Source organism: Nyctereutes procyonoides, unplaced genomic scaffold (assembly GCF_905146905.1).
Source record: "Nyctereutes procyonoides isolate TBG_1078 unplaced genomic scaffold, NYPRO_anot_genome, whole genome shotgun sequence".
Taxonomy (NCBI): domain Eukaryota; kingdom Metazoa; phylum Chordata; class Mammalia; order Carnivora; family Canidae; genus Nyctereutes; species Nyctereutes procyonoides.
Window position 1 is genome coordinate 2,134,694 of NW_026575121.1, and position 15,868 is coordinate 2,150,561.

The 15,868-nt window shown below is 42.2% G+C and overlaps 1 protein-coding gene across 6 annotated transcripts in view; it reads left to right on the forward strand.

The window, feature by feature from the left end:
* The window catches only part of RCBTB1 (RCC1 and BTB domain containing protein 1), a 50,328-nt gene that overhangs the window by 14,916 nt on the left and 19,544 nt on the right, over positions 1–15,868 (forward strand). For all 6 annotated transcript variants that reach the window (XR_008665756.1, XM_055335750.1, XM_055335754.1 and 3 more), the window contains exons 2-6: positions 2,601–2,676; positions 2,798–2,963; positions 3,546–3,696; positions 10,325–10,491; positions 13,684–13,842. Coding sequence is in view for 5 of the 6 variants with exons in the window: in XM_055335750.1 (XP_055191725.1) it covers positions 2,838–2,963; positions 3,546–3,696; positions 10,325–10,491; positions 13,684–13,842 (603 nt within the window). In the remaining variant the exon portion in view is untranslated. The remainder of the gene's footprint in view (positions 1–2,600; positions 2,677–2,797; positions 2,964–3,545; positions 3,697–10,324; positions 10,492–13,683; positions 13,843–15,868) is intronic.

Below are 15,868 nucleotides of genomic sequence, written 5' to 3' on the forward strand. Positions count from 1 at the left end.
GGTCCTATTTCCTTGTCTGTAGGTTGAGGATTACATGAATTAATAGATGTAAAATATCAAGAACAGTACTTGGCGCACCTACTGCTCGAGAAGCATCAGTTATTATTGTTGCTATTATTGTGATTATTTTTTTAAATGATGCCCAGCCTCACTCATCATAAGAGAAATTCAAGTTGAAACAAAACCAAGATACCATGAAATACGCTGTGTAGGGATTCCTGGGTGGCGCAGTGGTTTAGTGCCTGCTTTTGGCCCAGGGCGCGATCCTGGAGACCCGGGATCGAGTCCCACATCGGGCTCCCTGCGTGGAGCCTGCTTCTCCCTCTGCCTGTCTCTCTCTCTCTCTCTCTCTCTCTCTCTCTATGTGACTATCATAAATAAAAAAATAAAAAAAATACGCTGTGTAGTAAGGATGTGGCTAATCAGGTGCTGCCATACATTGGTGGTTATTTTATCTACTGGCACTACTTCGGTAGAGAACAATTTGAGATAACTGTTAAAGGTAAAATAGCAATTTGGGGTGCCCGGGTGGTGCCTTAAGACTCCCTCCCCTCCTGTGTGCTTGCTCTCTCAAATAAATAATCTTAAAAAAAAAAAAAAGATAAAATAGCAATTAGACTTTAACCCAGCAGCTTCATTTTTAGGAATTTATCTTATAAATGTATATATCAGAAAAGTCGTGCATATGCAATAATATATGTAGACAATAATTGCAGGCTTGTTTGTATTAGGAAAAGACTAGCAGTGACTTAAACAGTCTCTCAGTAGAAGCAGATGAGTTGTTAACTTGATGGGTGGAATGCTATTTAAAAGTACCAGTGAGGGCAGCCCGGGTGGCTCAGCGGTTTAGCACCTGCCTTCGGCCCAGGGCCTGATCCTGGAGACCGGGGATCGAGTCCCACGTCAGGCTCCCTGCATGGAGCCTGCTTCTCCCTCTGCCTGTGTCTCTTCCTCTCTCTGTGTCTCATGAATAAATAAATAAAATCTTTTAAAAAAATAAGTGCCAGTGAAAAGAAATGAAGTCCGTCTACATGTACTAACCTAGAATGCTTTCCAAGATGTGCTGTCGACTAAGGGGAAGAAGGCTTCTACACACACATACACCCAGTGCTTTTGTAAGCATACGCTGCCTCTGGAAGGAATTAGCAACAACTGTCCACAGTGGTTGCCTTTGAGGAGAGGGTTGGGGAGGGATGGTAGGGAGACTTACTTTCCTTTACCCCTTTGTACTAGTTGCACGTGTACAACATTTTTGAACATGTTTATGTATTATTTACCTTTCCCCAAATCCTTTGTGTGTCCTCACCAGCACGCGCCTGTCCATACATACCTCTCAGAGCATTCAAATGTTGTTTCAGGAGTCTGCTGTGGAGTGATGGGGAGTAGCTCGTCCTGATTGTGTTTAATGCTTATTGAATATGTGATGTGATTCTTGAGGCATAGCAGTCATCCTCTCTGTCATCCAAGTTAGTGCTGATGGGAAGTCTCCCTGGATGGTGGAAACTGAGGCCTTGGCTAAGTACACCTAAGCCCCAAGGTGTTCTCAGAGGTCCTGGACCCCAGAAGGCCTTGGTCTTGAGCCTGGCTCTCTTGGCTATTTTTAGAGGTCTGAGGAGAGAAGTAGGAAGGAACTTCAGGAGTTCTGTACCTCATTAGGAAATCCTGGTTGTATTTATAAACTGGTTCTATTTCAATTTCCAGAGGTAAGAGCCAGAATGGAAACTCACTTGGCGTGGTAGGGTTTTGTTCCTGTGTAGCTCCCTGGAATTTCTAGAAATGCTTTTTAACCCTAGAAGAATTGGAGGCATGACCAGGGCTCTTTGTATAAAATTCCTTAAACAGGTCAAGTTTAGAGTTTTATGGAAATTTATACCTATGTCTGCTTTTTATAGGATACTATTTAAGCTAATTGCCCCTTGCATGGAAGCTATACCTATGACCTTGAACACTGAGATGAGGGTGAATTGTCTTCCCTTGTTCATCTGATAACTTTTTTCAATGTGAAATGAAATTTGATCTGTATATATGCAGAAAATATGGTCATAGAAATTAGGACCAGAATAAGTCCTTTCTTTTATGGTTTCATTCAGTATATCTTAGGCTAGTCCTTCTTAATATTCTTGCCATTCTAGACTCCCATGAGGGATGTCCCATTCCCATCATTAAACAGCCGCTTGGTATGGCAGTTGTTTTCTACAAGGGATGGGGATCTTTGGGTGTATCCTGCAGGTGGTAGTGGGACAGCAGGGAGGTAGAGGTAATGATTCTGATTTTTATAACATTCATGTACACACACACACACACCACTCCCTCCTCCCTCCCTTCCTCCCTCCCTCCCTCCCTCCCTCCCTCCCTCCCTCCCTCCCTCCCTCTCCTAAGCAAGAATACAGTGTCTTAGACCAACTAGTACTGTAACCTTTAACTTTATCTCAGTAACCTAAGGAAAAAATACCTGACGAGAGAGCGTGGTTTCATCCGGTTAGCATGCCTTTTCATCATCTGCTGTCTGGTTGCATGAGTATGGATGTAACAGATAAGTACTGACTTGCAAGTAGGCAAGACAAACAGCTGGTTCTAGCAAGTTGTTCCTCTCATTGCAGAGAAAGACCCAGGTTTGACGGTGGAGGAAGGATTGGACAGGTTGCTGGGGAAAGTGAGTGATCCATTTAACCAAAGGTAGGTAGTTTCTTTTGGAATTAGGTTTTGTTTCCTTTTATTCACAGTGCCGTTTTTTTTTTTTTAAGTTAGTTTAGTGGTTATTTTATTCTTTTTCTTGGGATCTTTTCTGTTACCGCAGAGATGTCGGCTTATTTATAAGAATTACTTGATCCAGAGTCATGGTGGATGTAGGAAAGTGGCCAATCTTCACTCTGCTCTCACCTCAAGAAATTGCATCTATTCGGAAAGCATGTGTCTTTGGCACCTCAGCCAATGAAGCCTTGTACGTTACTGACAATGATGAGGTAAGAATCTCTCAAAACGCGGAGTGGAATTTGAGTGTGAAGTTTGAAGACTGAGAAAAGATTGTGGCCAGCCGATCATCCCAGAATGCAAATTTATTCATACCAAGCTCTGTTTTGAAATATTGCAGTGGAAGATCCATAGACACATTCATTCCACTTTCCCTTGTATGTTTTTTGGCAGTTTATCCCCTTGGCCCTTACTTTCCTTCCCATCTTTTCTCCTACCACCATCCCAAGTGTATCCAACAAGGCCTACCTCCTTATCCTTTGAAAAGGTTGGGGATAAAAGAACCTGAAATTCAAGAAGACTGTGTCTCATATAATCTCTCTCTCCTTTCAGTTTCTTCAGTTTTACTACCCCTCAACCCTCTACTACTCTTTGAATTTCATAGTATGGTTAGATATTCTAAAACTTAAGTTATGGCAGCAGAGGTTTTTTTCTTAAATTTTCTTAATCAGATCAGTTTCTTCCTACCTACTGAGCTGTCACACTGAACTTAGTGTGTCTTATTTTCAGAGTGGAGAAGGGGCCTTTGTGTAACTTCAGGCCAACTGACTGAGACAAAACTATTTGTTTTCTAGGTCTTTGTATTTGGACTGAACTATAGTAACTGTCTAGGAACTGGAGATAATCAGAGTACACTTGTACCCAAAAAGCTAGAAGCCTTATGTGGAAAGAAGATTAAAAGCCTTAGTTATGGGAGTGGACCACATGTCCTTCTCAGCACCGAAGGTAAAGAGGGAACAAAGCCAGCTTTTCAGTTTGTGGGAAATCGAGCATTAATTCTGAGCTGAGGGGAGGTGGGGCCTTATGAAATAATTTTGAATGGTTTATTTCTTAATTTCTGGGAACTATACCAAACTAAAAGTTAAGCACTTCAGGCTAATTCTGGAACAGCCATAACATTGCTCGCAAATTAAGCAAACGTTAGAATGCTAATGCAAAGTTGTTAAAGATTAGATACAGCAAATGAAATAGTCCTTCAGCCTAATTTTTCCATAGATTTCTGGTAGCAAGGCAACTTTCAGATTTTACTTGGCACGTTCTTATAAACACACATAATGCTGGTTTTCCTTTCATTGTGTAGTTCCTGAATCTTGAATCTAAGAAATCTTGGTTTAGTCCCTGGCATTCATGTGTGTGCCATCTGGAAAGAATGTGGGATAGATTCTTCTCCTCTTAATCTCTGCCTCCCTGAGATCACTGAGCAAGGAGAATATAACATTCTTCTCTGGTAATTTATCTGCACTATGGGCAAGCAGGACTCTGTATAACCTGAATTCTTCCCTTTATATTTTAAGCATGTTAAGTCTCGCTCTCTCTAGCAGAGACCCTCTGCTTTCCTTGGGGAAACTTTCTGTTTGCTTCTCTCTCTCTCCAGACTGAGCAGTCACAGCTTCCTCGGATATTGCCAGAGGTCTTAGTATTGAGCTTTTTAATTGCCTTTAACTCAAATCTGAATCTATTCCAAACTGTCTGCCTCTTTCTCAAGCTGTGAGATCCAGATCTGAGCATGAATGTCTAGTGAGAATATAACTGGTGTTGAGCATAATGATGTGATGATCTCACTTCCATTTTGTGTAACCGTGCTTTCTGGCATCACACTGGCTCTTTCAAGCAGTTACTACTTTGCTGACTGGTTCTGCTTGTCATGTCTTGTGATCTAATGATTTGATTTTTTTTTTTCCCTAACAAACACCAGTTTTAACTGATCATTGCTTTCTGATTATAAAACACTGGGGTGGTTTTTTAGAGCAAACACACTAAAACATAGACATTTATTTATTTATTTATTTATTTATTTATTTATTTTAAAAATAAAGATTATTTGAGAGAGAGAGAATGCGTGTGTACTCTCATGTGCAAGTTGAGGAGGGGCAGAGGGAGTGGGAGAGAGAAAATCTCAAGCAGATTCTCTGCTGAATGCAGAGCCCAGTGTGGGGCTTGATCTCACAACCCTGAGGTCATGACCTGAGCCGGAATCAGTAGTCGGACATTTAATGGACTGAGCCATCTAGGTACCCCTAAAACATACATATTTAAATTCTTAGTTTTCTTCAACGTGGTGATCTTAGAAAATTATAACTCTTGGAGTTATTTCCAGAGTCCAGATCATGTAGTCTTAACTATCTTGAGTGTTAAAATTAAGATCTAAACACAAATAAACATAAAACAAAAAAATATAATAACTGATTTTCTTGTGGGGATATTTTTCTTTAATTCAATTTTGATTATTATACATTTTATACAATATACTTTAAACATGTGTTATGTATCAGATCTACACATGGCACAAGTATTTTGTGCATATTTTATATATATAACAAATAGTTTTAAAACAAATGAAAGCATTTAAAACACTTTAAGCCATCAGTAGTATATGGCTTTTAGTAAAAAACAGAAGAACCTCTGCCTCACCCCTCCTCAGTCTTAGAAACTGCCCTTCAGAAGGGAACCACTTCTAACTCCTTCAGATGTTTCTTCTCATGTTTAATCTCATATTTTTAAATTAACATGCTTAACACTACTTTTTCTGAATTTTCAATTTTAGATCTTATCTTTCCACTTTTTATCATGGCAGATAGAAGTTAGCTTTCTTTTCCCCTTCTTTTCCTCCCCCGATCCTTTCACTATAGCAGTATCACCTGTTCGGTTAAATCGATATTTAGTATTTACATCATTAGGACTCTGTGTGATTTATAGCTGAGCCATCACCTTTCTGTACAGCTGTTTGTTTTCCTGGGGTTCATTCACTTATTTTTCTATAGTTCTGTCGTTATGCCCACACTTGTCCATAGAGCAGTATTGTGTCTCAGCACATCTGAGATCACCTAGTTGTCTCTGGAGCCCTATGTCCCCACGTTCTAACTGATACTGGTCACTGTCGGCCTGCCACCTAGCTCTCAGCCCAGAACTTCATTTACCCCCTCACCTTTGTCCTTTCTGGATCCTCTATTTTTATTTTTTATTTTTTTAGAGATTTATTTGAGAGAGAGAGCATGAGGAGGAAAGGGGCAGACTCCCCACTGAGCAGGGAGCCGGAAGATGCAAGGCTCCATCCCAGGACCCCGGGATCATGACCATAGCTGAAGGCAGATGCTTAACAAACTGAGCCACCCTGGTGCCCCTGGATCCCCTATTTCTTGTGCCCTGTGTCTTCCTCCTTGGATTATACCCTTATTTAGGTGAAAACACATTCTCTAGTAGCTTCCCAAGGAAAGGAGTGTGAGAGAAATCTTTGAGACATTCTCTTAAAATGTCTTCATTTTACACATACAGTTGTTCAGTGGTTTGGCTGGACTTAATCAAATTCCTGATTGAAAATCCTATTTCCTCAGAACTTTAAAGTCATCGCACCTCTCAAGTTTCAGGGTTACTATTGAGATTCTCATGCCATTGCGATTTCTGTTATTTTTGCATATGACTGTTTTTTTCCTCTTTGGAAGCTTTAAGGATCTTTTCTTTGTTCCCCATTTTCTGAAAAAATCATGAGTATGTACTCTGGTATGGATAATTTTTATGTATTCATCATTCTGTTGACTCTTCAGTCTGAAAATTTCTTCATTTCTAGAATATTGCCGTACTCCATGGATAATGGAGGCCTTCAGGGCCTCTCTAGATTATTTTCCTAACTCATTTTCTTTGTTGTGTTATGTAGGAGAAAGGAGGGAAGGAAGTTTGGACAAAGTGAGAAATTGTTTCGCAGTAAGAAATTCACAGCAATTAAATGCTGTAGGTCTTTTGTCTTATTCCAGCATTGGGAAGGGGTAGTTGCCTGACCCCACAGGAAGAGGATGAGGATTTGGGGTTTAACTGCTCCTGTTTTTAGATTCACCAGCCTTTACATCTCCTGTGGTGGCCGGGCCCTCCCGATCCCTGGGCCTCCCTGAGATTCCAGGTTGTAATTGGCTTCTCCTTTTGCAGACGTGGATGTTCCCTTCTCTGGTTGGCCGTGTTAACTTACCACATCCGTCTGCCTTCCATCTTCCAAAATTTTGTTCACATCCCTGCTATTGTTATTTTCTTCTTTATTGTCCTTTTTGTCCTTGAGTGTTTGTGCCTTTTTTGAAGAAAGTTGTTCCCTTCACTATATTTCAGTAGGTTTTTGGGGAAAGAATATAGATTAAAAATGTGTTCAATTCTTCATGCTTCACTAACCTGTGTGCATTTTAGGAATGTTTTGATCAGTGCTACATTATTAAATTGGAATCTAGGATGTGAGAGTGATCTGGTTGCCACATCTGTCACCCTGTTGATCGCTAGGGTTGATAAAGCTACTCTCACTGAGTGGTGGGTGTCCCCTTCCTCCCTCACCGCTCCATGTGCATCCCTCCCGATGCTGCGTGCTCAGAGAGGATGACCTTCCCCACCCTCCCCGAATCGTCAGGGGTGTACGAGTAGGTGCGCTCCCCTGCTAGAACCTCCAGACAAGCTCTCAAAGTCCATTTGTAGGAGAACATAGGGTAGTCAAGCTTCCAAGACCTTAGACACATCCAAATAAAGCATTACATGTGGCAGTTCGCCTTTCTTTAAAAAAAAAAAAAATTAGTCCCATCTGGTGACTACTCTGAAGATCAATATTCATTTAGTTTTATCATTTTCCATGTAGACTTAGGGCTTGTAGAATTCTTTTTTGTCTTCTGAATCAACATTAAATTAGGGTACTTATAAAGTTACCTGTTTCTGACCACTTCTCCGACTCAGCATCCGGTCTCTGGAGGCCAAGTGTCCTTGAAGGTCAGAACTTCATGGGATGCTTCTTTCCCCCTCTGTGCTCTCCCTGTCCCGTGCCCTTCTCACCCCCACTCCCCACATTCCCTTCTAGCCGCGTATGGTTGCACTGTTCCATCCTTTGGTGATTTTGCCAGACCCTCACGTGATCCTGAAACTTGCCCTTTAATCTGTCAGAGACTGTGTGGCAAGAGCAGGGCTGGGAAAATAGATGCTGGTGCCCCGTTGGATGGGGCTGCTTTGAAAGCTTCCTGGGGAATGGAGACCATCTCATGAAACTCATTTTTCCTATGCTTAATCACGTATAAAGGGAAGAGATAAGTATATATACTATTTTAAAATAGTAAAATAATGTATAAGCAAGAAGGTGATTGCTAAGGGCAAATCTGGAGAGGACCAATGGCTGAGAACAGGCAGCTGGTAGCAGTCTAGCATCTGGAGAATAAGGTCCTTTTTAAAAAAAAAAAAAAAAAAAGATTTTATTTATTCATGAGAGACATGGAGAGAGAGAGAGAGGCAGAGACATAGGCAGAGGGAGAAGCAGGCTCCATGTAGGGAGCCCGATGTGGGACCTGATCCTGGGACTCCAGGATCTCGCCCTGAGCTGAAGGCAGATGCTCAACCGCTGAGCCACCCGGGCTGCCCAGGAATGAGGTCCTTAATCCTGAGGGGCATCTGAGTGACACAGCACAGCTTTCATCCATTCTGTCCCATGTACTGCTCAGATCCATGTCTTCTGATGAGTTTTGGGAACAGCTCCTCCAGATTCTAGAGGGCCTCTTTTCCTAGGAAAAACAAGAAGACTGTTGGTGGGATGAATTACAGCCTCTCTGCTGCAGCCAGTCTCATGGCCACAACTGATACTCATTGCCTCCATCCTCTAGCTCTCCTTCTAGAGTCCCTTTACGTTTGGCTAGCGTCTGGCCCAGGGGGCTGACCTGACTGTGTGACCCAGATGCTCATCCGTGAGGTATACGAGCCCCTAACCGTGCTATACTCTGGCTGTGGCTACTGTATGTTTCAGTTTACCACCAGCGTTGGGCAAGTGTGCACCGAAAGTACCAAATTTCACGTCCTTGCCAAGCACATTTCTCTCTTGTTCCCATTACATAGTAGCTGTCCTTCCTGCTGACTGGGTCAGTTGCCCCTGCTGGGGGTGGGGGGGCCTTCTTTTTTTTTCCCCGTTGGTCCTTTGCCTAGAGGAACACAGAGTGCCTGTGGCAGCCGTCACTTCAAGTTCAGTGGAATTCTTTCCATATCCCTTTGTGGAAGTGTGTCTGCTTAGGGAACCAGGACTTCTGAACCTACAGAACCTGTCATTTCAAGGACAGGATGCACAGATTCCCCAAGTTGGTCCCTGGGGGTGATGGTTACTCAGTAGGGTCACTCACATAATTCACTTTGGTTCCTGGACCCATGTATTGTACCTGTTAGGGAAACAGCACCATACAGTGGTCACTGATTTCGAATCTGTACCTTGGGGCTTAGCATCCCATCTTCACATGGTCTCATCTCCAGGCTGATGTCTCAGCTGTGCCTTCAGCCAGCTTGTCATCGCTGTGTCCAGCTGGCACCTTGTGCATGCTGCAGTACATGAGGTAGGACCAGGAGCCCCGTGGCCATGTGAACACTACTGTACCTCTTTTGCTAAAAGTGGGTGCCTTGGTCTGATGAGATGTTTTGTGGGATCAGATACTCTGTGGATTAAATACTCTGTAAGTCCCCATAGAGTTGTGCTGAGTCCTTGTGGGCAGGAGACATGTACCCCGATTATATGTTGATTTCTGTTAGTATGCGTGGCAGCTCCTTCCAGGATGGAAAGGGTCCGTTAGAGTCCACTTACTACCAGATACCTAGTTGGTCTCTTTAAAAGGGTGATGCTGTATCAGGGACTCTGCACTGGTCTTTGTTTCTGACATGGGGGGCTTCTGGCACCGGTAGTGGCTAGGTGGTAGCCTTGCTGAGTAGGAGTCCCATCTTCTGAATTTGCATTTTTCTTCTTAAGAGGGTGAGCATCTCTTCATATGGTTAAGAGTCATTTACATTTCTTTCCCTGTGAACCATCACTTCATATTTCTGAGAGGTTCTTGGTCTTTGTCTTGTGTATTTGTAGAAGCTCTTTTTACATTAGAGGTATTATCTCTTAGTAATAGAAATTATTAGTATTTTTTCTAATATTTAATTTTTTCTTTGCCCGTGGTTTTTTTTTTTTTTTTTTTTTTTTTTTTTTTTTTTTCCGTGTAAAGTCTTAAGTGTGAATAGATTTATCACTCCTTTTATTGCTTCTGGATGTTGAGTCATAGGAAAGTCTTCCCTATTCTCAGGTTACGGAGGCATGCACTAGTTTTTTCCCTTCTAATTCTTGTATAGTTTTATTTGTCACATTTAAATTTTTGATTACCAAAAGATTCTCCAATCTTAATTTCTTTTACGTTGCCTCCTCTTCCCTACAAAGTAACCATTGATGAAGGGTAAGGAAAAGAGGTGAGGTACAGATGAGAGAACAAGGTAGACAGATGTAAAATCATTCAAGAAAAGACTTGTCATTAACCTAGAAGATAAGGTTGGAGAGTAAGTTGTGCGAAGTCCAGGAAAGAAATGATTCTTTGTGTGTGGCCGTCTTATATAGATGGAGTCGTTTATGCCTGGGGCCACAATGGATATAGCCAGCTTGGGAATGGGACCACCAACCAAGGCATTGCTCCCATCCAAGTCTGTACCAATCTCTTGATCAAGCAAGTGGTTGAAGTAGCTTGTGGCTCACATCATTCAATGGCTCTGGCAGCTGATGGAGAGGTAAGTGCCCTGCTTTTATTCTTTATTTTCAAACTGTGGTAAGATACACATAATACAAAATTGCCATCCTAGTCATTTTTAAGAATTGTTGAAGCCAGACCTCAGGATGTGTGAAAACCACTTCCTGCAACCATTTTATCACATGCCTGGACCATTGCCGTGGTCTCTTTAACCGCTTAAAATGGTTAGGATGGCAAATTTTATATGTTTAACATAAACTTACATATTTTTATACCCATGTGATTTATTGAATGTCAGTTGAGTGACATTAAAGTATATTTACATTGTTACCCAACCATCATCACCATCCATCTGCCAGAAGTCTTCTTATCTTGCAAAGCTGAATCTATATTTACTAAACAATAACTCTCCATCCTCCTCCCAGCCCCTGGTGACCACCATTCTGTCTCCTTGAGTTTGACTACTCTAGGTACCTCCTATGAGTGGAATCGTGCAGTGCTTATCCTGTAGGACTGACTGCCTTGTTTCACTGAGCATAATGTTGTCAGGGTTCATCCATGTTGGAGCAGGTGTCAGAATTTCCCCCCTTTCTAAGGCCGAATAATATTCCATTGTGCGTATATGCCGTATTTATCCATTTATCTGTTGAAGGGTATTTGGGTTGTTAGCACTTTTGACTACTGTGAAAGTGCCTTTTAAAAATAAAATAACGACCATATTTATATTTGGTATAGTGGAAACTTAGTAGCCCTGTGCACACAACTAAAATCACTGGGAACATAACTCTTTTTCTAAGGTAACCTATGTGATCACGACTGCTCTTTTGATGCTAGTAGACTTCAGCCTTAAGGAGTTGAGTCTCCTGCTCTTATTGCTAAGACTATAAATCAGATGCGTTGACCAAGTTCTGTACTTTAATTCTTTTAAACTACCCCATCCGTTAAGGTCTGTTTTGCTTTTTGGTAAATGTAATGATGTCATAGAAAATAACTTTGCCAACATTCCAGTAGGTGCTGTGCCACTTACTCACCCCCAAGTTCCTGCTTATCTTAAAGGTGGCTCCTCTGACTCTACCTTCTAATCTTTTGTCTCATTTTATTTCTCTTCATCTCTGTAACCTTAGGTCAGACCTTGGGTTATCTGCCTGGGTTATTGCCATGATCTCTTTTATTCTATAGCTTTTTAATTTGTCTACCTGTTAAGTTTTACCTCCCTGCCCCCTGTGACTTTTTTTTTTTTAAGATTTACTTATTTATTTTAGAAAGAGCATGAGCAGGAGGGGCAGAGGGAGCAGGAGAGAGAATCTCAAGCAGACTCCGTGCTGAGCAAGGAGCCCAGTGCAGGGCTCAATCTCACGACCCCGAGATCACAACCTAAGCTAAAACCAAGAGTGGGGCGCCCAACTGCCAACACCACCCAGGCCCCCCCACTCCCCTACTCCTGTGATTTCTAAAACACAGATCGTATTGTTCTCCTGTTTAAAATCCCTCAGTGGTGTTAACAGTGATTTTATTATGTAGGGCAGGTTATGGGTGAGGAAACCAGAGCAGCTGAGGGAGAGCAAGGTTTCATGGGTGAGATGTGCTGGAACTAGGCGTAGCACCCAGATCTTACACCTTGAATCCACAGTTGGCTAGTCTGCCTTTGGTTGGTGGAACCCGGTCCCTGTTTTTAAATAAAAGGCAGCTACATTGCAAGGGAGCTTGGGATACTTGAGAAGTGCCTGAAGGATGATTGTTAAAGTTAGAATTCCCTCCTCTGTGCAGCGTGGATTCCTGGTTTATTTTAACTGTAAGCACATGCTTTTTTTTTTTTTTTTAAGATTTTTATTTATTTGCTCATGAGAAACACAGAGAGAGGCAGAGACACAGGCAAGGGGAGAAGCAGGCTCCATGCAGGGAGCCTGATGTGGGACTCGATCCCAGGACCTCGGGGTCACGTCCTGGGCCGAAGGCGGACGCTCAACTGCTGAGCCCCCCAGGCGTCCCAGCATATGCTACTTTGGATAATTGTGCTAAAGATTTGCATTATTATCCTAGATACTCCTGGGAATCCAGTTTCAGGAAGTTTTGCGGGTTCTTTTGTACCCATGAAGTGAACCTATAGTGCATGTTCTGTGAAGGCACGAGCCATAGGTTTTACTGTCGTTGTCTCAGGCAGCGTCAGACACGTGAGCTTAGCTAGGAAGTGCTGACAGAGGAAAGAATTGTGGAAGCCAGACCTCAGGATATGTGAGGACAACCTCGTGGGGCACGGGAGAGGGGCGGGGCCCTTAGAAATTCTCCTAGTTTGGGAGGAGCTTCCTTCCCGGGCTGTCACCCCCCCCCCCCACCCCTTCTAATTCTTCTCTCTGGTCACACTCTTGTCTGATAGGCTTAGTTGGTAATTAACTTGAAGTGATTTTTTGTTTTGTTTTTCATCTTTCTTACTAGATCTTAACTAGTTTAGAGGTCTACATGTGTCTTGTTAGAAATCTGGTTTTCACATTGTGGCAAGTCACAGGCCAGGCGTATGCAGGATGCGTTTGAGGAGGGGGCTGCTTGGAGGGAAGGCAGCAAATGAGAACCCCGAGAAAACAGTACCTAACAACCTGGTGTCGTTTCTGTAGGGACAGACATCCCTCTGGTACTTGGGAGCCTTACCGTGTAACTGTGATTGGTAATAACAATCATGATGGCTGGCAGTCACCGGGAAAGCTTACGTAATGTTCAGTATTGGTGGTTAGCGTGGCAGGGAAGGGCACTGTAGGGTTCTGAATGCTTTCCATGAAGGCAAAGAAAAGTATGTCTGTGCCCAAGGAGTTAAGCAGATGTTAAATATCACTGCTACTTAGGTAGTGTATGCCTTATTTCCTATTGATGCCAGATTGAAAAATCACCTCTGTCAGAATTACAGAGGCAGGACAGCACAGTGGTTAAGAGCACAGCTGACTTCTTGGGTTCACATTCCACATTTACTACTTACTGGTGTGGAACCTCAGGTAAGGTCACCCAACCTCTCTGTTTCCATTTCCATATATAAAATGCTGGTGAAAAGAGTACCTACCCAGGGTCACCTTATAGGATTACTGTGAGAATTAAAGAAGTTAATGCCCGGAAAGCATTTAGAGCCATGTAGCACATTGTAAATATTCATTAAGTGGATTTATTTTTATTTTATGGTTATTAATATGTGTTAGAGCTAGAATTTTCACCCTGTTACTAGTAATTTTTTCCCCCTTGTTTTGTGTAGGTATTTGCTTGGGGCTATAACAACTGTGGCCAGGTGGGATCAGGATCTACAACGAATCAACCAACTCCTCGAAAAGTCACAAACTGTTTACATATTAAGAGGGTGGTTGGCATTGCTTGTGGTCAGACCTCATCCATGGCTGTTCTGGACAATGGTGAGGTGAGCTGTCTCTGTGCTCTGCCCCCACCCCTGCCCTCACCTCCTCTCTCAGTGAAACATCATTTTCTCCATGAGGAGCATGTATGAGATCATGGAAGGGAAAGTGCTTTGTTTTGATAGTTTCCTTGATAGTTGGCTGGTTAGTTATTGAAGAGTATCTAGAGGGTGTTTGCGCCTCCGTATGAATTTTTAAATTCCAAGATTTATCTGCAAGTAAGGTTACTAATATGTCTAAATTTTATTTTTTCGTGAGATCCAAATAGTCTAATGTCCATAGGTGTTTGTGATTTAATGTAATGAAGAGTTTGATACTACCTTTTTCATCCAATGAAAACAATCAAGTGTGCGCTATTTAAAGTTAGCTGATGTTTGTAAGCAGTGACTGACTCCAGGGGGCCTGCATCTGGAATGTTTGCTCACAGGAGGAAGCAACTTGCAAAAGCAGAATTTTTTTTGTCCTAATTGTTGTTGGTTACTTTTAAAAAAGTCAGCTTTTGGTGGTTCTTTACCATGGTTCCCTTTGAGCTGATGGTTATTTCTATACAATTATTCTGGTTGTAACTTTTACTTGCACGGACCTGTGAATCTGTGAATGTCTTAGTGAAGCAAAATTATACAAAGATAAATGTCTTTGAAGTGATTTTTTTTTTAAAGATTTTATTCATTTGAGAGAGAACGCACGAGAGAGCAAGCGCATGCAGGAGAGCATTAGCCAGGGGGAGAGGGAGAGGCGGACTTCCCTCTGCACAGGGAGCCAAGAGGACCTGGGGCTCGATCCTAGGACCCCGAGATCATGACCTGATATGAGGGCAGATGCTTAACTGACTGAGCCGCCCAGCACCCCACCAAGACAGGTCTGTGGATATAGATGTAGGGATTATGCATTGCGGTGCTAGCGTGCTTGAGAGTTTTCTGAATACTCCCCTATGTTAACTTCTTTTTTAAAATTATTTTTATCGAGGTATAATTGGCATAAATTATATTGGTTTCAGGTGTACAACATAACGATTCAATATTTGCATATAGGTGAAGATGATTACCACCTAAGTCTAGTTAATATCTGTCCCCACACGGTTTTTATCTTGTGATGAGAACTTTTAAGATCATTCTCTCGGTAACTTTTGGGTGTGCGATACAGTGTTATAACCTAGAGTCATCATGCTGTACGTTATAGCCCCATGACTTATTTTATAACTAAAGTTTGTACCTTTTGACACCCTTCACCCATTTTGCCCCCGCCTCCCAGCCCCCACCAATCTGTTCTCTCTATATGAGCTTGTTTTTGTTTTCTTTTTTTATTGAAGTAGAGTCGATGCACACTTTTACATTAGTTTCAGGCGTACAACATAGTGATTTGACAGGTCTCTCTCATGCCATGTTCACCAGATGTGTTAACTTATTTTTTGAATCAATCTTGGGATCCCTGGGTGGCGCAGCGGTTTGGCGCCTGCCTTTGGCCCAGGGCGCGATCCTGGAGACCCGGGATCGAATCCCACGTCGGGCTCCCGGTGCATGGAGCCTGCTTCTCCCTCTGCCTGTGTCTCTGCCCCCCCCCCCCTCTCTCTGTGACTATCATAAAAAAAAAAAATTTTGAATCAATCTTGATGTCATCTTGGATGATTTCAGAATTTCTTGGGATAGTCATTGGACATCCTCCAACCCAGTATTCTTTCACTATTCCTTTATTTTTTAAAAATGAATTTAATTTCAAAATTATAATTATGTGGTTATTGTCACAAAGGAAATGAAACATGGAAAGTAAAAAGTACCTTTTTTCCAGTCTTAGTAATAGGTTAATGAATATCCTCTTCTCTATAAGCAGCTCTATATGGGTGAATACAGGTGTCTGGTATAAAAAAATGGGATTGTCATGGGTATTTGTTTTCTCTGCCATTCTGCAAGCTTCTGCTGACAACACAGATGATTACCCCTATTATCAGACCGTTTGGAGCTGCTTTCCATTATCATGGCTGCTTAGTTTTCTGTGTGTGGATCACCCCCACCCAGAGCTCTGCTAATGGAAATC